Source organism: Sorex fumeus, unplaced genomic scaffold, assembly GCF_029834395.1.
Source record: "Sorex fumeus unplaced genomic scaffold, SorFum_2.1 ptg000123l, whole genome shotgun sequence".
In the NCBI taxonomy this organism is placed as follows: Eukaryota; Metazoa; Chordata; class Mammalia; order Eulipotyphla; family Soricidae; genus Sorex; species Sorex fumeus.
The window spans coordinates 6,678,537-6,699,975 of record NW_026606180.1 but is presented as its reverse complement, the minus strand read 5'-3'; the positions used below and the strand labels follow the sequence as shown (position 1 = coordinate 6,699,975).

The following is a 21,439-nucleotide window of genomic DNA, read 5'->3' as shown; positions in this document are numbered from 1 at the left end:
AGCTGAGGTAGCATGAGATTTCACCCCTTGTGTAGGCAGGGCCAGCGCCCCATTGTCAGCATGAAGCAGCTCCAGAAGACGGACCTTCTGCCATTTTCCCTTAAAGATTCAAGGTGGTGGAATCTCTGGGGGAGAGGGGCAATAGGATGTAGGCAGGTAGACAGGAAAGGCCCCCTCCCAAGGCAATGAAGAATGGGGATTTATGTGTGGTGTTGGGAGAAAAATGCTGCTTCTCTATACTGACCACACAGGGATGGTCTGAGACTCCACGGCCAAGCTCGGGGAGGGCCTTGAGCAGCGCTGAAGAGAAAGGGAGGCCCAGGAAAGCTGGCACAAGTCCTGGTTTAACCAGTCTCCTTGGCTAGCTACCCTCCTGTCAGTGTCAGCTTCCACCTTGGAGAAGATGACCATCAGCTCCCGCTGCTCCAGCACGGCTCGGTGTCCTCCTCAAATTCGTCCGTGTCCATCCCCAGGAACACCTCCTGATGGAAGTCCTGGTTGAGGTGCCCGTCCAGCTCGAGCTTCACCCCGGACAGGTGGTTGGGGGGCAGGGTCTCATGCTCATCTCTGGTCGCTCGGTCCTGAGCAGAAGAGTGGTTGGCAGGCTGTGCAAAGGTGCACATCAACAGCCCGAGCTCCAGGAGGCAGAGGCAGCAAGCAAGCGGGCTGCTGAGTGGGGCCAGTCTGCAGGCCATGGTCGGCTGGGCCTGGCAGGAGCTGTGCACCCGCAGTCCCCCAGCAGAGTGGCCCAAAGCTGCTGTCCGACAACGCCGCCAACACTTCCGAACAAATGGCTTTGCGGTGACCCAGACGTCCAGCCGGCCCACTCAGGCCGCCGCCATCCTGCTTCCAGGCAGACTGGTTGTCATCCCCTTGCTCGTGGTGACTGTTGGTCCCTGGGTCCTCAACCGCTTTGTGAACTTTGTTAGGCACCAAAATAACACTGTCCAGCTACTGGTACTAAAACAACCGTATCAGATTTTACAGCCTGCTGAGGAAGATTCCTCAGTATGAAGTGGAGAAAGGGAGGAATGTAAGGGACAGGCCTAAAAATGGACTACCACCAGAATTAATTTAGCTTAGCTTAATAGGAACCTGCATTGCAAAATAACTTGTTTTTCAAGGAACAGGTCTAGATAACCTTTTTCAGATCCGCTTTATAGGAGCCTGCACTGCAAAATAACTGGTTTTTCTGCCCCTGAGCAAGGAATTCAGATACAGGTACAGGTAAAGGGTGGGGGTCAGACCAGATAACCGGATGTCTCTCACAAGACCCATGTTGCAAGACCCAGGACTGCCTTAAAAACCTGTCAGTTCCTAAGCACCGACGCAAAATGCTGATCTTTAAACTATAGGCTAGGAAGTGATGTACCCTTAATTGGATTGGTTAAGAAAGCATATGTTGTTACAAATCTATTGGCTATGAAATGCGCGGGCTTTGCTATAACGGCCTGTGGAGGCCTATATAAGATCCCCTTTGAAGAAGTTCGGGGTCTTGTCTCACCTAACTGACCTGTGTGTCTGTGTAGGCGGCTTGACCCTGGCTAGCCAGTCTTACAATAAACCTTGCTTGCTGTTTGCAGTCTCTGGACTCTCTTTGTCGTTAAAGGGAGATCACGATCCGCGCCTTAACAGGTGAGGTGCTGGTGTCCGTGAACCCCTATGAGGAGCTGCCCCTGTACGGAGCCGAGGCCATCGCCCAGTACCAGGGCCGCGAGCTGTACGAGCGGCCGCCCCACCTCTACATGGTGGCCAACGCTGCTTACCACGCCATGAAGCAGTGGGCCAGGGACACCTACATCGTCATCTCAGGTGCGCACAGCCGCCTCACCTGGTGCCAGGGAGGGGACCGAGCCGGTGTGGGCTAGGCGGGGGCACTGATCTCACCCTTCCTCCCCAGGGGAGAGCGGGGCAGGGAAGACGGAGGCCAGCAAGCACATCATGCAGTACATCGCCGCAGTCACCAACCCCAGCCAGAGGGACGAGGTGGAGAGGTGAGGCTCAGGGCGTCAAAGGGACGAGGTGGAGAGATGAGGCTCAGGGCACCGGCTGCCCACAGGCTCCAGGGCGCGCCACATGCTCGGAACAGGCAGCTCGGCCAGCCGGGGACAGCGTCCGGCAGACCAGCGCCTACGTGCCACGGCATGTGACCCCACACGACACGGTCCCCTGGTCACTGCCTTGAGCTCCGAGCCCAGAGCACCCCTGAGGACCCTGCAAACCTCCCTGCCAAGGTGCCGCGCTGCAGCAGTCCCTCCCAAGGGTCCCAACAGAAGGGGTATTGGCCAGTGGTTACAAAGTCCCCGGACAGTAGGCGGGAGGTTTGGGTAGAGAGTATGAATCTGGAAATCAGAGTCCTTCTGTCCTACACATGGGGACTCGTGGGGACATAGTGCTTCCTGTGGAGATGGGATGAGATGGGGCTCGGGGGAGAAGGAATGCAAGTTGTGGCAGTCTCCTTCAGGAAAGAACGAGAGCGCCGAGGTACTGGGAAGCAGAGGCTTTCCTGGGGTCGGCACCTCCCACCAGCTCACACCATCTCAACCTCCTACCAGCTCACACCAGCTCACACCCACCAGCCTCACACCTCCCACCAGCTCACACCTCTTACCAGCTCACAACTCTCACCAACTCACACCAGCTCATACCTCCTACCAGCTCACAGCAGCTCATACCTCACACCAGCACACACCTCACACCAGCTTACACCATCTCAACTTCCTACCAGTTCACACCTGCTCACGCCTCACACCAGCTCACACCTCACCAGCTCACACCTCACACCAGCTCACACCTCACCAGCTCACACCTCACACCAGCTCACACCTCACCAGCTCACACCTCCCACCAGCTCACACCTCCCACCAGTTCACACCAGCCCACACCTCACACCTCACACTATCTCGCACCACCTCACACCAGCTCATGCCTCACAGCTGTGTGGCAGCAACATTTCCAAGCATCTGTGAGGAAGGCTCCCTGTCCCTGGTGTGCATGGGGCAGCCGAGTGAAGGCCACCGCAGACTGCAGGTCCTCACACGGAGAGGGCTGGAGTGGGCTGCATCCCCACAGCAAGGGGCCTGCCTCATGACAGTCCCCCGCCCCCACCGTCCAGGGTCAAGGAGGTGCTGCTCAAGTCTACCTGCGTGCTGGAGGCCTTCGGCAATGCACACACCAACCGCAACCACAACTCCAGCCGCTTCGGCAAGTACATGGACATCAACTTCGACTTCAAAGGGGACCCCATCGGCGGGCACATCCACAGCTACCTGCTGGAGAAGGTGGGCATGACGCACAGCCCCTGCCATGCCCAGGTCCCTGGCAAGTGTCCTGGCCGGGCACCCGCACTTAGTTCCTCCTCAGGGCCCCAGGACTCCCCAGCAAGCCCCCGCCTCCTGCTGTGCTTGGGGCAGTGGAAGCCTCACTCAGTCACCCCCTCTCCTTACAGTCCCGGGTCCTCAAGCAGCACGTGGGGGAGAGGAACTTCCACTCCTTCTACCAGGTAGGCTACATGGGGGGCAGGGCCACCCCACCACCCTCCCTACCCAGCTTCACTGAGGCTGTGTCTACGCCATGACTGACCTGCGTCTAAATCAGATCTGGCTCACTTAGTGGGTGCTCTGAGGATGCTGGAAGTCTACACTGGCAGATCCACTGAGTGAGACCGATCCCCTGTTTGAAGCTGTGTCAGTCGCTAAAGTTGCTTCTACCTGGTCTTGGACAGTGTCTACACTGCATGACCCCTGATGTGGGTTCTTATAGACTGGGTTCAGTACCAGTGTTCCCCAGTGTGGGCACCCCCACCCCCTTGGGGGTGCTAAGACCATGTGGGGGGAGGGGGAGGATGGTAGCTCTGGGTACAACTGGGGGCTCTTTCTGCTTGTTCCAGAGGGGCATTTAGCCTGTTTCTCCTGGAGAGGGGTCAGAACCAGCCAAATATGGGTCGGAACCACTGGGTGCTGTGTCAGACAGCTTTTCACTCCAGTGGACTCTGATCTCCAAAGTGAGAGCTACCAGCTCGTTGGCAATGTCCACACCATCTCCGGATGCCCGGGAGGGGCGAGTTGTGGAGGTAGAGGAACAGCCGGCACTCAGGGACCCTAACTGAGGGTGCCATGGTCCCACAGATGCTGAGAGGGTGTGAGGACGAGGAGCTGCGAGCGCTGCACCTGCAGAGAAATCCTGCGCTGTACAACTTCACCCGCCAGGGAGCGGGGCTCAGTGTGAGCGGGGCTCAGCGTGAGGGGGACAGGGCTCGGTGTAGGTGGGCAGGGCCGAGAGTGAGCAGGGCTGGGCTCGGTGTGAGTGGGGCGAGGCTCAGTGTAGGTGGGGGTGTGGCTCAGTGTGGGCGGGACAGGGCTCAGTGTAGGGGGGCAGGGCTCAGTGTGAGTGGGGCGGGGCTCAGTGAGTGGGGCGGGGCTCAGTGTAGGTGGGGGCGGGGCTCAGAGTAGGTGGGGGCGGGGCTCAGTGTGAGCGGGACGGGGCTCAGTGTGAGTGGGGCGGGGCTCAGTGTAGGTGGGGGCGGGGCTCAGTGTGGGCGGGACGGGGCTCAGTGTGAGTGGGGCGGGGCTCAGTGTGAGTGGGGCTGGGCTCAGTGAGTGGGGCGGGGCTCAGTGTAGGTGGGGGCGGGGCTCAGTGTTGGCGGGATGGGGCTCAGTGTGAGTGGGGCGGGGCTCAGTGTGAGTGGGGCAGGGCTCAGTGTGAGTGGGGCGGGGCTCAGTGTAGGTGAGGGTGGGTCTCAGAGTGAATGGGGCGGGGCTCAGTGTGAGCGGGCGGGGCTCAGTGTTGGTGGGGGCGTGGCTCAGTGTGAGTGGGGCGGGGCTCAGAGTAGGTGGGGGCGTGGCTCAGTGTGAATGGGGCGGGGCTCAGTGTGAGCGGGGCGGGGCTCAGTGTAGTTGGGGCGGGGCTGAGCTCTTTGTGAGCCTGGCTGATCCATCCCTGTCCCGCAGTCTTGGTGCAGGCACGAGGCAGCTGTTCACGGGGCGTCGTCTGGGGCCCTGACTGATGGTCTTGGGGGGAGGTCAGTGCGGGGACAGAGGGATTGGGGTTCCGTCTGGCCCTGGTGTGCTGAGTCCCTTCGCCCCCAGGCCTTGGACACGGATGAGAGGAGCCACCACCAGGCGGTGGAAGAGGCCATGCGGGTGATTGGGTTCAGTGCAGAGGAGGTGTGCTCCGTGCGCCGGGTCCTGGCTGCCATACTGCACCTGGTGAGCCGCCAAGGGGGCTGGGGCGTCCCCACTGCACAGACAGCGGCCTCGGGAGGCCTCTGGTCAGCTCCCCTCTGCTGAAAATGCAATGGCTTTGGCTGAGGCTCCTCCTGAGCTTCGTTCCTGCTCAGAACGAGGCATGTCGTGCCCAGCGATGAGGCTGTGCTTGGTGTGCCAGCGTCTTCTGTCATTCCGGAGCTGGGTGGCTTTGGCGGGTCACTCGCTGCCTCTGAGCCTCTCGTCCGCGGGATCTGGAGGAGCAGGAGGGGCAGAACGCGGCTGCAGTCATGCAGTGGGATCCGTCAGGAGTCCGGGGGTCTTGGGGAAGGCGCGGGCCCGTCTCGGCTGTCTAAGGCAGCTCTGCCCGCCTGCACTGCCCTCCCTTCCTCCACCCCTCCAGCAGGGAGCAGGGAGCCCAGTCCACTCACGCTTCCCTTCACCAGGGAAACATCGAGTTTGTGGAGACGGCAGAGGACGGGCCAGAGCAAGGACATGTGGCAGTGGCGGCAGAGGAGCTGGTGGACCATGTGGCTGAGCTGACCGCCACGCCCCGGGACATGCTGTTGCGCTGTCTGCTGTCCCGCACCGTGGCCTCGGGAGGCCGGGAGCTCATTGAGAAGGGCCACACGTCGGCGGAGGCCAGCTATGCCCGCGATGCCTGTGCTAAGGTTTTCTGGGAGAAGGAGGCAGGGTTGGTGGGACCCAAGCAGCCTTCCCGAAGGGGTCAGGGCCAGATGCAGCCCTGGTAACAGGCTCCTGGCGTCCTCGCAGGCTATCTACCAGCGACTCTTCGAGTGGGTCGTGGCTCGCATCAACGGTGTCATGGAGCCTCGGGACCGGGACCCCAGGCGCCACGGGAAGGACACGGTGATCGGTGTGCTGGACATTTACGGCTTCGAGGTGCTCCCAGTCAACAGGTGGGTGACCAAGGACACCCCCACTCGCTCCCCACTAGGGCCCCCTTCTTCTCAGGAGTGCCCCTGGGAAGGGAACAGGCTCCTGGGGACTGTCCCCACTGGTCCCTGCCTCATGCCTCATCCTGTGCTGTCCACCTGGCGGTGACCAGGAAGACAAAATCTTGGGCTCACTTCCCTTTAAGTGAGGGATGCCTGACATTTTCCAGGGTCCCCCGAGCCCCACCAGGCGTGATCCCTGAGTGCAGAGGCAGGAGTAAGCCATGAGCACGGTCGATGTGGCCCTAACACCTGATCCAAACCAAAAACTGCTTCGGGGAGAGAAAGAGAGCCTTTCCTTTTATTTATTTTCTTCTCTTTGGGTCACACCCAGCGATGCTCAGGACTCTGCACTCAGGAATCACTCCTGGCGGTGCTCTGGGGACCCTATGGGATGCTGGGAACTGAACCCGGGTTGGCGGCGTGCAAGGCAAACGCCCTCCCCGCAGTGCTATGGCTCCAGCCCCCCAAAACTGCTTTGAAGAGTGTGAGCGGAGGCGGGGGCAGAGGGAGGTGGTGGTGGTGGGGGTGGGGGGAATCCCCAGAGCCAGAGCCAGTGCAGTGAAGCACGTTGCTGGGCGCGGCCCGCCGACAGCTTTGAGCAGCTCTGCATCAACTACTGCAACGAGAAGCTGCAGCAGCTCTTCATCCAGCTCATCCTGAAGCAGGAGCAGGAGGAGTACGAGCGGGAGGGCATCGCCTGGCAGGCGGTGAGTGCGGCGCGGGCGGCCGCGGGCGGGGCGTCCCTGGGACGGGGCGCACGGGGCGCGCGAGGAGGTGCTGGCGGCTCGGTTCACTGTGTGCAGGTGGAGTACTTCAACAACGCGGCCATCGTGGAGCTGGTGGAGCGGCCGCACCGCGGCATCCTGGCCGTGCTGGAGGAGGCCTGCTGCACGGCGGGCACCGTCACCGACCGCCTCTTCCTGCAGACGCTGGACACGCACCACCGCCACCACCCGCACTACTGCAGCCGCCAGGTGCGCCCGCGCCGCGCGCCCTCGGTGCGGGCGGGGCCCGGGCCGCGCCCACCCTGCTCACCTGTGCTGCCCCACAGCTGTGCCCCACCGACAAGACCATGGAGTTCGGCCGGGACTTCCGCATCAAGCACTACGCGGGGGACGTCACGTAAGGCGGGTGCGGGCAGGGGGTGGAAGAGGGGTAGCACCCCTGCGCCCCCCTCCCACGCTCTCCTGAGGGGGCACACCCGGCTGTGCTCAGCGCTTGCTTCTGCCCTGGCTCTGTCTACCCCAGGAATTTTTACGCCCGGCTGCTCCATCTGGGGGTCCGGGCTCCAACCCCAGTCGGCCTCGAGCAAGGCAAGAGCCCTCCCTGCCCACTCGGTCCGCAGCCGCCCCCACCCCCTTCCGAAAACACAGAAATCAAACCCCTCACCGGACTCGCAAGGGAAAAATCAGGGAGTGACCCTTGAAACAGTAGTTTCAAGTACAGGTGTATCTTTGGGGGAACTTTACGCAACACCTGTCCAGGTCATAGAGATAACGGAGTGGGTGCTGTTTGGATGCAGCCAACCCCGGTTTCATCCCTGGCACCACATGTAGTCATGAACATTCCCAGCAGTGATTCCTCATCACAGAGGTAGGAGGAACCCCTGAGCCCTGCTCGGCATGACCCCAAAATAAAAGATAGATTAATAAAAGTGTTCCCCTGGAAAACAGACTGCTAGTGCAGATAAGGTGTGTGTAACCATGCCGCCGGCCTGCGTTGATCCCCGGGCAGCTTTAGAAATGGTCAAAAAATAATAGATCAGGGGGCTGGAGAGATAGCACAGTGGGTAGGGCGTTTGCCTTGCACGCGGCCGACCCGGGTTTGATTCCCAGCATCCCATAGGGTCCCCTGAGCACTGCCAGGAGTAACTTCTGAGTACAGAGCCAGGAGTAACCCCTGTGCATCGCCAGGTGTGACCCAAAACGCAAAAAAAAAACCGATCATAGTAAACAAATAAAGATCTTTATCTGGGCTAGAGAGCTAGTATGTGGATAAGATGTTTGCCTTGCACGCGGTCAACCCGCTTCAATTCCTGGCACTGCATGTGGTTCCACAAATATTGCCAGTAGTGTTCCTTGAGCACACAGCCAGGAGTGAGCTCTAAGCACAGAGCCTGAGCATAGAGGCCCGAGCACCACCAGGTGTGGTCCAGTAACAGAACAAAGGAACAGAAGAATAGGATGGGATGAACGGAACACAGGATGTCGGTCAGATCTGCTGACCAGACCCACATGCAAGCCCTGAAGTTAGTCGCCTGCTGCTGTCCTGGTGGCCAGTGGCACTGCTCACTCCTGGATGTCTGTGTGTGCGCTTTCGAGCTGTGGTGCTCCCGTGCTTCAGGGATCACGGTGCTCTCACTGCAGTGCTCTTGCAGGCTCATGTCACATTCTCATTGTGGTCGTGCTCAGACGCTTGCTCACCAGTCCATAGTCTGAGCACCCTCCCATGCAGAAGTTACTGGATGCACTGGGGCCCAAGATCCTATGGGGTGGAGGTGGGAGCTCCTTGGAGCCAGGTCCGGGCAGCTGCCTGAGCCCGCCAGAAGTAGAACCTAGACTGTGGCACTGAGCTTTCTAGCGAGGAACAAGGCAGTGGAGTCTGAGTCCTCAGTTCTCATGAAGTGCGGCTGGTGGTCGTCACCGAGACTCATGGAAACTGTGCTGAGCCTGGTCTGGCACAGCAAGCACAAAGAGCTTGAGTAACTCGTCGTGAGTGCGCCTTTGGAAGAAGTGTTCTCCCTGGGAGCGCGGGTGACTCAGGGGAGCATGGGAGAGAGAGCCGGGCAGGTGGGGCAAGGGGCTCGCAGACACCCTCACAGGCCTGTGCCCGCAGGTACTCGGTGGAGGGCTTCATCGACAAGAACAGAGATTCCCTCTTTCAGGACTTCAAGCGGCTCCTGTACAACAGGTAACGGGGCACCTGCTGCATTCAACAGGGGTGGCTGCAGGCCAGAGGCTCAGGCCGCTCAGTTCTGAGCCCACCCCCCAGCCCCGCCCAAAGGCCATGGGGCTTCAAGGGCTGAGGCAGGGCAGCTGGGCATGCAGCCTGTGTCCACAGCAAGGACCCCATTGTGCGGGCCATGTGGCCGGACGGGCAGCAGGACATCACTGAGGTGACCAGGAGGCCCCTGACAGCAGGCACGCTCTTCAAGAACTCCATGGTGGCCCTGGTGGAGAACTTGGCCTCCAAGGTATGGCCTCCCAGAGCCACTATCTCTGCCTGACCCGCAACCGCGTGTCCTGGGGGAGGTTGTGGCCACCCAGTGTGCTGCACTCACACCTCTCACGGCGTGAACAGCAGAATCTGGTTGTGGGATTTATGGTGAGGTCTGGGGATTCCTGCTCTGAGTTTGAGGGTCATGGCCCTGGGGTCACAGGGACAACAGGGGAAGCCATAAGCTGGTTCAGTGGTGCAGGAGCATGTGGACAGGAACACTGGGCAGGAGCACTGAGCAAGGAGCCCTGGATGGGAGCACCGGATAGGAGCACTGTCTTAGGAAGCTAAGAGGCAGGTGCCACAGGGGGCCAGGGTGACTGGACAATACCCAGGACAGCCTGAGAGCCTATGAAGTGAGAGATGGGATGGGTGGGCACAGCTTCCCAGACCGACTGGTCTCGGGGGCCTGTTCTGCGCTACCCAGCCTCAGGCCCTGCTCCACCACCACCCTGAGCTCCCCTCCTCCCCACTGCGCACAGCTCTCCTGTCCCAGTGCTCCAGGCCTGCGGCAGTGGCCAGCCCACACTGTCCTGTCCCTGGCAGGAGCCCTTCTATGTTCGCTGTATCAAGCCCAACGACGACAAGGTGGCCAGGAGGCTGGATGAGAGTCACTGCTGCCACCAGGTCACGTACCTGGGGCTGCTGGAGAATGTGAGGGTCCGCAGGGCCGGCTTTGCCTCCCGCCAGCCCTACTCCCGCTTTCTGCTCAGGTACAGACCCCCTCTCCTGTCCCTGCGAGAGGCAGAGGCCAGTGAGCCAAGGGCGTGGAGGCAGAGCACAGCGGCAGGGCTGGGCCAGGTGGGGCGGCAGGGGCCGGTAGGGCAGGTGCGGCAGGGGATGGGCCAGAGGGCGCGCCAAGGGGGGTCCTCACCCCGGGGGGCTCACATCCTCTGCGGGTCCTGCGGTGACAGGTACAAGATGACTTGTGAGTACACGTGGCCCAACCACCTGCTGGGTTCCGACCGGGCAGCCGTGGCCGCCCTCCTGGAGCAGCATGGGCTACAGGACGACGTGGCCTTCGGCCACAGCAAGCTGTTCATCCGCTCGCCCCGAACTCTGGTCACGCTGGAGCAGAGCAGAGCCCGCCTCATCCCCATCATCGTGCTGCTGCTGCAGAAGGTGAGGGGGGGCGGGCCGGGGCGGGCCGGGGCGGGGCCGGGGCGGAACAAGCCGTGGGCGAGACTCGTATGGGCGTGGCCCAGGGGACGGGGCAAGCACCGGCGTTTGGGCGGGGCGCAAGGGGCGTGGCCTGTGGGCGGGGCCCATAGGGATCAAGCAATGGTCAAGATCTTGTGAGCTGACCCAGAGGCGCAAGCGCTGGTATGCTATCTTGTGGGCGGGGCCAGAAGGGGCGTGGCGTGTGGGCGGGGCCCAGAGGGATCAAGCAAAGGTACGTGACCTTGTGGGCGGGGCTTTATGGGCGGGCCCAGAGGCTCAAGCATTGGTATGCGGTCTTGTGGGCGGGGCCAGAAGGGGGCGTGTCGTGTGGGCGGGGCCCAGAGGGATCAAGCAAAGGTACACGACCTTGTAGGCGGGGCTTTATGGGCGGGCCCAGAGACTCAAGCGTTGGTATGCTGTCTTGTGGGCGGGGCCAGAAGGGGGCGTGGCGTGTGGGCGTGGCCCAGAGGGATCAAGCAAGGGTAAGTGACCTTGTGGGCGGGGCTTTATGGGCGGGCCCAGAGGCTCAAGCATTGGTATGTGGTCTTGTGGGCGGGGCCAGGAGGGGCGTGGCTGTGGGGTGGTTCGGGGCGGGGCGCGGCGGGGCGGGGCGGCTCCGCTAACGGGTGGGAGGGGTGTGAGCTCTGCGCACCGAGCGTCCAGGGTGGACAGGAACCCTGGGGACAGTAGGGGCTGCCCCAGCGCTACTCAGGCAACAAGTGTGGGTGCCTCCCAGGTCACCTTGGTTCCGTGGTCCCCAGCGTCAGGCTGCGGCGAATCGAGGGGCTCCAAACAAGATCTGGAGGCGTGAGAATTTGGGAGCCTCTGGCTTCCTTCCTTTGTCCTCCACTGGGCAGGTAGCAGGGCTAGTGGAGAACCCGCCGCTGCCCGCGCCCACAGCGCCGCCTGGTGCCTGGAATACAAACGCTTGGTTTGATTTGGTCTGGGGGTCACACCCGGCGGTGCTCAGAGACTCGGAGCTTAGTAGCAGGGAAGCACGTGGGCTGCCGAGGATGGAACCCGGGCCGGCCGCTGTACCATCGCTCCAGCCTGGGAACCGGTTATTTAGGAGCTGAAATCCCTTAACGTCTGCTCAAAAATCATCTTGTTCTTATCCACCTCTCCCCATAACTTTTTATCGCTTTAGCAGCAACGCTGAAAGATTTAAATGGTGACGATTGTGTACTCACTTTTTCTCCACATTCACATAAAGGAGTGTGTGTGTGTGTGTGTGTGTGTGTGTGTGTGTGTGTGTGGAATCACATCATAGGACCCTATTTCAGGAAGCATATTCTAAGAACTAGTATTTTAATTTTTAGATCCAAATTCACATCAGCAGTTTAAGAACTCTAACACTGACAAAATAAAAAATACATCTCAGTATCTAATATGTAGGTCAGTGCCCTATTGTTACCATGACATCTTTTTTACTTTATTATTTTTTGTTTCGTTTTTGCTCACAACCAGCAGTGCTTGGGGGATATTCCTAGTTCAGTGCTCAGGGCTCACTCCTGACAGTGCTTGGGGACCCAGGCCTCCTGCTTTGCACAAAGCATATGCCCAGTCCTTTAAACGCTCTCCAGCCCCAAATATGACATCTTCTTACCATTTTTCTTTTTTTTTCAGGACCGGGAATTAGATCGGGTCTCCTGAGCGCTATCACTAAGCTCGCCCCATGCCCCTCCCTCTCCAGATACAGTGCAGGGCTTAAGGCATTTGCCTTGCATGTGTCCTACCACCACCACAGCAAGAGGTCCCCTAGACCCTCGGGAGTGATGTCTGAGCACAGAGCCAGGAGTAAGCCCTGAGCACTGCCAGGGTATCCCAAAAACAGCAATTAAAAAAACCTGGAACCCAGAGGGCTGGAGTGAGGCTCTTGGCGTGACCCTGGTTCCATCTTGAGTTGTGACAGGTTCTCCCAGAACTGAAAGGAATATCCCAAACACCCCTCAAAGTACCAAACCCATCAGTGACAACACGTTTCATTTATCTCCCTTAACATATGGGGTGACTTGGGTGCAGCAGAGATGTTCCAAGGGCTGTAGCATGGGGAGGCCTGGGTTTTATCCCTGGCACCATATGGTCCCCTAGCACTGCAGGGAGCACTCCCAACCTCCAAGCCAGGAGTGGCCCCTGAACACCAGTGGGTATGGCCCCCCAAACCAAACCAACAGCCAGATACCCATTTTGGTATTTTTTTTTCTTGAGTCACACCCAGCTTTGCACAGGGGTTACTCCTGGCTCATGCACTCAGGAATGACTCCTGGCGGTGCTGGGGGGACCATATGGGATGCTGGGGATCGAACCTGGGTCAGCCGCGTGCAAGGCAAATGCCCTACCCGCTGTGCTATCGCTCCAACCCCCCATTTTGAGTAAAGTAAAGTAAAGGCCCTCCCGTTGATCATCGATTTGCTCGAGCGGGCCCAGTAACGTCTCCATTGGAGACTTTGTTGTTACTGTGTCTGGCATATCGAATACTCTCGGTAGCTTGCCGGGCTCTCCGAGAGGGGCGGAGGAATCGAACTCGGGTCGGCCATGTTGGCTGCGTGCAAGGCAGACGCCCTACCCGCTGTGCTATCGCTCCAGCCCCCCATTTTGAATCTGTCACAATATCATGACCTCAAGCACAGGGTTTCTCAAAAGTTTGTGCTTCATTGCTGGGCCATCCGGCAGTGTCCACGCCCTGTCAACTTCCAGTCGAGGCTGCTGTCCCTGGGAGAGGCTTATTTCTGGGTCGCCCTGGGGTAGCCTTCTGTCTCACTTTTCCTATAAGCCCAAAGTCAGCCGAAAGCAGGTCAGATGCATTTGTAGGAGAGAGCGTGCCCCCAACCTCACAGAGGACGTGGGGGTGCCCAGCTGTAGGAATCACAGCTTCTTCTTTTGGGGGCTACACCCGGCAGTGCTCAGGGCTCACTCCTGGCTCTGGATTCAGGGAGGGCTCAGAAGATGGTATGGGGTGCTGGGGATTGAACCCAGGCCGGTCCTGTGCAAGGCAAAGGCCATCCACACTGCACTCTCTCCAGCCCTGGAATGGCAACTTCAGGGCAGTGGCGAGAACCGCTCCTTCTAGGACCTGCTCCTGGCAGAGCCCCAGACGTAGCCAGAGTCTCAGGCTGGGGTGAGGGAGAGCTTCAGAGAGAAGCAGTGCTTTGAGGGGAAGGGGCGTCGTGGGGCCCAGCGAGGCCTGACCCAGGGCTCCCTCCGTCCTCTCCCCAGGCGTGGCGGGGCACCCTGGCCCGGTGGCGCTGCCGGCGGCTCCGGGCCGTCTACACCATCATGCGCTGCTTCCGGAGACACAAGGTGCGCGCCCACCTGGCCAGGCTGCAGCAGCAGTTCCAGGCCGAGCTGCAGCCCCCGCTGTATGGGCGGGACATGGTCTGGCCCCCGCCCCCCGCCGTGCTGCAGCCTTTCCAGGACACCTGCCAGGTGCTCTTCCGCAGGTAACCACTCAGACCGCCAGCGCCTGCTGGGTGAAGGGGAGCAGGATCGGAGCCCCTCGGGGACACAGGGACCCTCGTGGGAGAAGCCGCTGTGCCTGCCCCGAGCTGCCTGGAGCCCGTGATGCCCCTGCTGTGCCAGGGGGTGGGGGGTGGGGGGTCAGGCCCGGCTTCGGGAATGGGGACACTGCCTCTGAGCGGGCCTGGGGGGCTGGCGGGAGTTCTCTGGCAGAGGCCCTGAGACCCCCTGTAGGGGGCAGCAGGCCCCAGAGAGGCAAAGCCTGCATGGGATGCACGGGACCTGGACGCGAATGCACGACGCCCTCTGACCCCTGCAGGTGGCGGGCGTGGCAGCTGATCAAGAACATCCCCCCTTCAGATGTGGCCCAGATCAAAGCCAAGGTTGCGGCCATGGGTGCCCTGCAGGGGCTGCGGCCGGACTGGGGCTGCCAGCGGGCCTGGAGCCAGGACTACTTGTCTTCAGTGAGTGTTGGCAGCTGCAGAGAGCCGGGGGAGCCGCGGCCCTGCCCAGCCCAGCTGCGTTCTCCCTCCTGTCTGTCTGTCTGTCTGTCTGTCTGTCCATGGGTCCTGCCCTTCTCTGCTCCTTGCAGTCGCAGGGTCTCTTCACTCAGCCTTGCTGTGCTCACAGCTGCCCTCCAGATGTTCCCCCTGCTAGCCTGCACCCTGCTCTCAGCGCAGCCCCCGCTCCCAGCACGCCCCCCGGTTCCCAGGCAGAGCCCATGGTGGCGGGAGTGAGTCCCAGGCCCTGCGTGGAAACGTGTCTGACCCTGCTGGGCCTGGGCCTCCCAGCAGCAAAGACCCCCCCGGAGACCCAGGGGTTGAGAGGGGGATGGGCATGCATCTGAGGCCTGGGGAGCAGCCGGCTGGCCGGGGTCAGCCCTAGGGGAAGGGCGATTGCTGGTCCACAAGGGGTACTGAGGACCCTGTGCCAGCTGGTCCCTCTGTCCGCAGGCCACAGACAACCCTGCAGCCTCAGATCTGTTTGCTCAGCAGCTGAGGAGCTTGAGGGAGAAGGACGGCTTCAGCACGGTTCTCTTCTCCTGCCACGTCCGGAAAGTGAGGAGGGCTGGGGGTTGGGGGGCACGGCCAGGGTGGGGTGCAAGGGACAAGCAGTACCAAGGAGGCAAGGGCCAGGGGACAGTGGGCAGGAACAGGCGGGGGGCAACAGGGCAGCCCCAGCTCAGGGCTGTCCACTGCTCCTAAAACTCCTGCCATCAGAGATAAGGAAGGGGGCAGCCGGCCACCCCCACAGAGTGCCCCAAATGTGGACAAGTGACCCCCATGGCCACCCTGCAGGTGAACCGCTTCAGCAAGCGCCGGGACCGGGCGCTCCTACTCACTGACCGGCACCTGTACAAGCTGGAGCCCGGCCGGCGGTACCGCGTGATGCGGGCACTGCCCATCCATGAGGTGAGTGTCCCCCCCACCCCCTGCGCACCCCTACCCTCTGCTCCCTCTGCAGATCCCCCACGCAGGGTGGGGCAAGAGTGTGTCCTGGGGGCTCGGAAGGAAGAAGAACGTCCGTCCTGGCTGTGTACGCGGGGTGGTGCGCACCCTGACCCTTCCCTCACTCAGGTGACCGGGCTGAGTGTGACCAGTGGGCGGGACCAGCTGGTGGTGCTGCACGCACAGGGCCACGACGACCTGGTGGTGTGTCTGCACTGTGCGCAGCCCCCACAGGACAACCGCGTGGGAGAGCTGGTGGGCGTATTGGCTGCACATTGCCAGGGGTGAGCTGTCCTGCCTGCCCTCCCCGCGCCCCCGCATCCCCAGGGGTGAGCTGTCCCGGCCCCCAGCCCCCGTGTCCCCAAGGGCGAGCTGCCTTGGCCCCCGTGTCCCCAGGGGCGAGTTATCCTGGCCCCCGCGTCCCCAGGAGCGAGCTCTCTGCAGCCCCGTGCCCCCAGGGGTGAGCTGTCCCACCCCCGTGTCCCCAGGGGCGAGCTGTCCCCGGCCCACTCGGCGCCCTGACCCGCCGCCCTGTCCCCAGGCAGGGCCGCCCGCTGGCCGTGCGCGTGTCCGACTGCATCCCCCTGAGCCAGCGCGGGACGAGGCGCCTGGTATCGGTGGAGCGTGGCCCGGAGCAGGCCCAGCCCGACTTCCGCTGCGCCCGCGGGGCCTTCACCCTGCTCTGGCCAGGCCCCTGAGTGGCCCCAGCTCAATAAAGAACGTTGGTTTTCTGCCCGGCTGGGTGTGTGCCCCCTGCGGCCCTGCGCCCCAGAGTCCCCCAGCACGCCTGCCGCAGGAGTCGGTGGGCCTGCAGGGGCCGGGCCGGCCTCCCTGGGGCCTGCACGTCCTCACAGCCTCTGGCCGGTCCCGCCCCAGCTGCACAGCGCCCCTCACTTGGTCCCATCCTGGCAGAGGCCCATGGAGGCGCTGGGCGGACACAAGCCAGGTGGGCTCTGACCAGCTGCCCTGGAACAGCATCTGTGCTGGGCTGCCTGGACGCAGACAGTGGTGGGCCCAGATCCCTTGTACTGGGCAGCAGAGCCCACCTGGACAGCACATCCCCCCCCCAGCACCCACTGGTGTGGAGGAGGTGAGCGTCTGCCTGCTCAGCTGCCTGGGTTTTGGGGTTTGGTCCTGGGGCTTCCCCTGGTTCCTGTTTGTTTACTGCCCCTCTGTCTTTGGGGCCACACCCAGCTCCGTGCACCCGCAGTGCTCAGGCACCCACCGAGACCCACCAGCCCTCATGACTCATCGTTTCTTCCCTGTGACAACGGGCAGGGCCACCTCTGTCCTTGCAGGGCCTCCTCAGCTGGTGGGGGAGAGGCTGCCTCCAAGACCAGCCCAGAGTCCTCCTCCCGCCCACCCCCTGCCTTGTGCACCTGCTTGTGGATCTGTGTTGTTGGCACCTGCGGGAGCCGGGCCCAAGGTGGTGCCAGCTTCCTGGCCCAGCTCCTCCAGATCTCTCACCCGGGGCTGAGCCGGAGCATCTAGGAGCAGGGCACAGCCTGGGAAATGGTCCGAGAGATTTTGGCTGTTTGGGCTCATCACCCACAGCCAGAGGCCTTGGGGAAGAAAGATTGTGACGGTCAGGTGGAGTTCAGGGCATGGGGTTCGCAGACAGCAGTACCAGGACCAGGGCTCAGGGGGCAGAGCTGGGCCTCTCCGGTCCTCCCCAGTCCATCCCAGTCCTGCATGGCGGTCCACGCACTGCAGGGTGACCCCAGAGCCTCTAGCGCCTAGCCCCGGGGCAGCAGGCCTGCACCCGCAGACTCAACAGCACCAGGGGCGGCTGAGGACCCTGCTTCCACCCGTCACAGAACTGCCACCATCAGGCATATTCTCAGAGCGGTGCATGCCACCATTTGCAGAGGTCACTTCCCAAGGCATGGGGGCAAGCGCTGTGGTGGTGAGGGAGTCTGACAGGGACCTGACAGGGACCGTGCCACGTGCCCTCTCCTGAAGGGACTCGGGAACCCACAGATCTCCTCAGCACCCCTGGACGACTCTGCCTTCCCTCACGATCGCCAAGGTCCCTGTGGAGAACATGTCCCCAGGAGCCGTCCCCACTCACTGCCTCAGGAGCTCTGGGCAGCTGTTCCAAGACGGGTCCCCACCGAACAGCTGAAGGTTTTCCTTCTGCCCTTGTTCTCAGCGTTCCTTGTCAGCTGGGATTCTCCCCTGCCCGGTCCCTGGGAACCTGCCAGGCCTTTAGTCCCCTGGCATGGGCTGGTGGAGCACAGAGCCCCTCCGAGGCTGCCCTCCCGGCTCAGTCCTTTGGTTTCGGGTCTTCGCGTGTGCCCCTCTTACTGACACCGGCTGGAGGGGAGGTTTGCTGAGGGATGGGGAAAATCCCTGACTCGTGAAAAAATTGAAAATGCACATGGGGTATTGCTCAGGGGGAGGCAATTTGCAGGTTTGGCATGCTGAGGTCCCGCTGAGAGGGAAGAGGTCACAGAAAATGAGCGTTGATGCCTCAAGCCCCCAGAAATAGCATCTCCAGAAGTCACAGAGCAAACTTGCTGGGTCCCGTGGCACAGGGCTGGCTGCCGCCAAGGGTCCGGTGTGGGCCCAGACACAGCCCGAAGCCACTGAGCAGCTTCCTGTCCCAGGTCCCCCCCCAGGAGAGCCAAGGGACCCCAACATGGAGACACCCCTCATCTTCCACCAGTTAACTAGAACCTTCCTCAAATTTGTTACAGGACTCAGGGGATGGGGGAAGGTGGTGGAACCCAGAGGAGTGGCAAGGAGGCAGAAGAGGAAATACTCCATTGCTGGTACCCGCCCCCCACCCCCCAGAAAGCCTGGGTGAGCACAGAGAACTAGAAAGGGCCTTTTTGTTTCCAAATTCTGTAATGGACTGCAGAGGTAGCACAGCAGGGAGGGCGCTTGCAGTGCACACGTACAGGGTTGATTCCTGGCACCTCATATGGGCCCCTGAGTGCCACCAGGAGTGGTTCCTGAGCATCACCGGCTGTGGCTTCCCACAGACACCCTTATTTTAAAGTTATGCTGGTGTCACCCCCCACCCAAAAAAAAAAAGCTCAGACTTAATTCTCTTTGCATGTCTTCCTTTATATCCATTTATTGGATAAAATTCATATACCACAAAATGCATCACTGGGGGAGACAGGGGACAGAGCGGTAACTGGCCGTGCTCAGGGGCTACTCCTGCCTCTGTGTTCAGGTGCCAGAGATTCAAACCACGATTGTGGTTGCTGCAGCCACTTGCAAGACAAGTGCCTTCCCTCCTGTGTCATCTCTCTGGTCCCCAAATCGATCATTTTATCTAGCTTAATTAATTATTATTATTTTGGTTTGGGGCCACACCCAGAGATGCTCAGGGCTCGCTCCTGGCTCTGCACTCAGGAGTAATTCCTGGTGGCACTCAGGGATGCTCAGGGGACCCTATAGGATGCTGGGGATTGAACCCGGGTCAGCCTTGTGCAAGACAAACATCCTACATGCTGTGCTCTCTCTTCGGCCCCTCTTTTGTGTGCCACAGCTGGTGATGCTCAGGGCCACACCCAGGTCCATGCTGATGGGACACTTAGGAACAGATCTGGGGTGTCCTGCAGGCAGAGCCCACACTCTCTCCAGCCTCCGATCAGCAGGTGGTGCATTTACCTAACATCCAAACTTCCTGTCACATCAGTCACTCCTGTCTCTTCCTCAGCCCCCCCACCCCACCCGGGGAAGCAGCAAATTAATTTTATGCTTCTCTGTATTTTGCCTGATACAGACATTTTCCGTAAAAGGAATCATAGACTAGGGCTGCATCTCTCTGGCTGCTTGCTTTGCTTGATTGGGAGGTGGAGGGGGGGCACACCTGGGGATGCTCAGGGGTTACTCCTGGGTTTACACTCAATAATTACTCCTGGCTGTCCGGAGAGCTAGTACAGGAGTAATTCCTGAGTACCGAGCCAGGAGTAATCCCTGAACATCACTGGGGTTAGTCCTCCAAAAATGAATTACTCCTGGCAGTGCTCAGGGAACCATAGGATGTACCAGGGGTTGAAACCTGGGTCGGCCCCGCGCAACCCAAGCTCCCTACCCACGGTACCACTCTCTGACCCTGCTTGGCTTCCTTCGTTTGCATAACATTTCTCTTTTTTATATTAGACACTATGCCCCTTTCTTTTGTGAACAGGCATCCTGCCGTATGCATGGACCTCACTTATTTAACCGTTTGCTAATGGATGCGTGATTCATGTGGGCTTGTTTTCAGGTTTCTTGCCAGGCCTTATGGTGACTCTCTTTAACTTTCTTGAGGACCCCAGACAAGTTTTCTAAAGCGGTATATTATTTTACATTCTTGCGATCTTCCAAGTTCTCCTCACCCTTGCCAACACCTTTTTTTTTTTTCTTTTTGGGTCATACCCGGCGATGCTCAGGGCTGACTCCTGGCTCTGCACTCAGGAATTACTCCTGGTAATGCTCAGGGGACCATATGGGATGCTGGGAATCGAACCCAGGTTGGCCATGTGCAAGGCAAATTCCCTACCCGCTGGGCTATCGCTCCAGCCCCTTGCCAACACGTTTTGGGGATGAGAGTCCACACCAAGTGAGGCTCAGGTGGACTACTCTGTGCTTGGGGTTACTCTCTGCAGTGCTCAGGGGACCATGTGGTGCCAGAGAACAAATCTGGAGCTTCTTTGCATACTCCAAGTCTCCAGAACTCTCTCTCTGGCCCAATATTTATTATCTTTGCTTGATTTTTTCATTTGATTTTTATTTGGGGGGGGTGTCACACCTGAGTGCTCAGGGGTTAGTCCTGGCTCTGCACTCAGAAATCACCCCTGGCCAGCTCTGGGGACTATATGAGATGCCGGGGCTTGAACCCAGGTCGGCTGCATGCAAAGCAAGTTCCTTCCCCGCTGTGCTACCCCTCTGGATCCTGCTTGCTTGTTTTATATTATCATTAAGAGTGTAATGTAGGGGTTGGACCCCAGAACAGTGGGGAGGACTCTTGCCTTTCATGTAATCAACCCAGGTTCGATCCCTGGCCCCTGAGCCCAGCCAGGAGTGATCCCTTAATAATGTAGATTCAGGAGTGAGCCCTGAGCATCTCTGGATGTCACCAACAACAAAAAATAAACAAAAAAAGGTGTGTAAAATAATATCACACCAGGATTTGTCTGCATTTTCCGCGGATGGTGTCCCTGGCATGTTCGTGTGCTGATTAGCCGTCACGTATCTTCTTTGGAGAAGTGTCTGTTTGTGTGCTTTGTCTTTTGATTGCTGGCTTGTAAGAGTTCTTTATATGTCCAAGGTACTCTGCCACATTTTTTAAGTAAAATTTTTAAAAAGGCTCATTTCATAAGCCCACAATGTAGCTCAGTGATAGGGAATGTGCTTCATATGTGCAAAGCATCAAACATCAAAATGCACCAAAGCACCAGACACCAAAACTTAAAAATGAAATGAAAGGCGGGACCGGAGAGATGGTTAGAGTAGGTGTGGAGCTCATCTTGCACGCGTCTGAGACAGGTTTGATCCTCAGAACCCCATCTGGTCCCCCAAGCACCACCATGAGTGATCCCTGAGCACAGAGCCAGAAGTAAGCCCTGAGCACTGTCCAGCGCGGAAAAAAATGAAATGAAAGGATGAGGGGCTCAGTGGCTCAAAGTCTCTGCCCGGGAGGTGTGAGGCTGTGAGTTTAGTTCCTGGTGAGTATGGGCGCCTGGCATTAAGGGAGAGTGGGCAGCTCTGCTGGTCACCAGCACTGAGCAGGGGAGCACACGGAGTGTCCACAGCCCTGGCCATTGCGATACTATCAAATAACCACAGGGAGAAAGGAGAGAGAAGGGACAGCAAAGCTAGGGGATGGAGAGAAGGGAGAGGGAAAGGAGGGAGGGAGGGAAGGAGAGGAGGAGGAGAAAGGAGGGATACACACACATCCAGATGTCAAACCAGGCCGAGACCCCACCGAAGGAGTCACACGAAGACAGACTGCGACGCACTAAGCCAAAGGTCTCTATCGGCTAGCTTAAGCTAC

The 21,439-nt window shown here is 60.0% G+C and overlaps 1 protein-coding gene across 1 annotated transcript; it reads left to right on the top strand.

Annotated features, from left to right (window-relative positions):
* The first annotated feature begins 1,730 nt into the window (after positions 1 to 1,730).
* Positions 1,731 to 16,142, top strand: LOC130044718 (unconventional myosin-Ig-like). Its single transcript, XM_056137346.1, has 21 exons — positions 1,731 to 1,812; positions 1,901 to 1,994; positions 3,116 to 3,281; positions 3,449 to 3,502; positions 4,128 to 4,223; positions 5,088 to 5,207; positions 5,651 to 5,875; positions 5,979 to 6,124; positions 6,756 to 6,870; positions 6,967 to 7,137; positions 7,215 to 7,285; positions 8,999 to 9,073; positions 9,224 to 9,356; positions 9,926 to 10,092; positions 10,294 to 10,501; positions 13,757 to 13,980; positions 14,316 to 14,460; positions 14,950 to 15,054; positions 15,295 to 15,408; positions 15,574 to 15,728; positions 15,986 to 16,142. The coding sequence occupies exons 1-21, from the start codon at positions 1,746 to 1,748 to the stop codon at positions 16,140 to 16,142; spliced, it is 2,808 nt and encodes a 935-aa protein (XP_055993321.1). The 5' UTR covers positions 1,731 to 1,745.
* Positions 16,143 to 21,439: the final 5,297 nt, after the last annotated feature.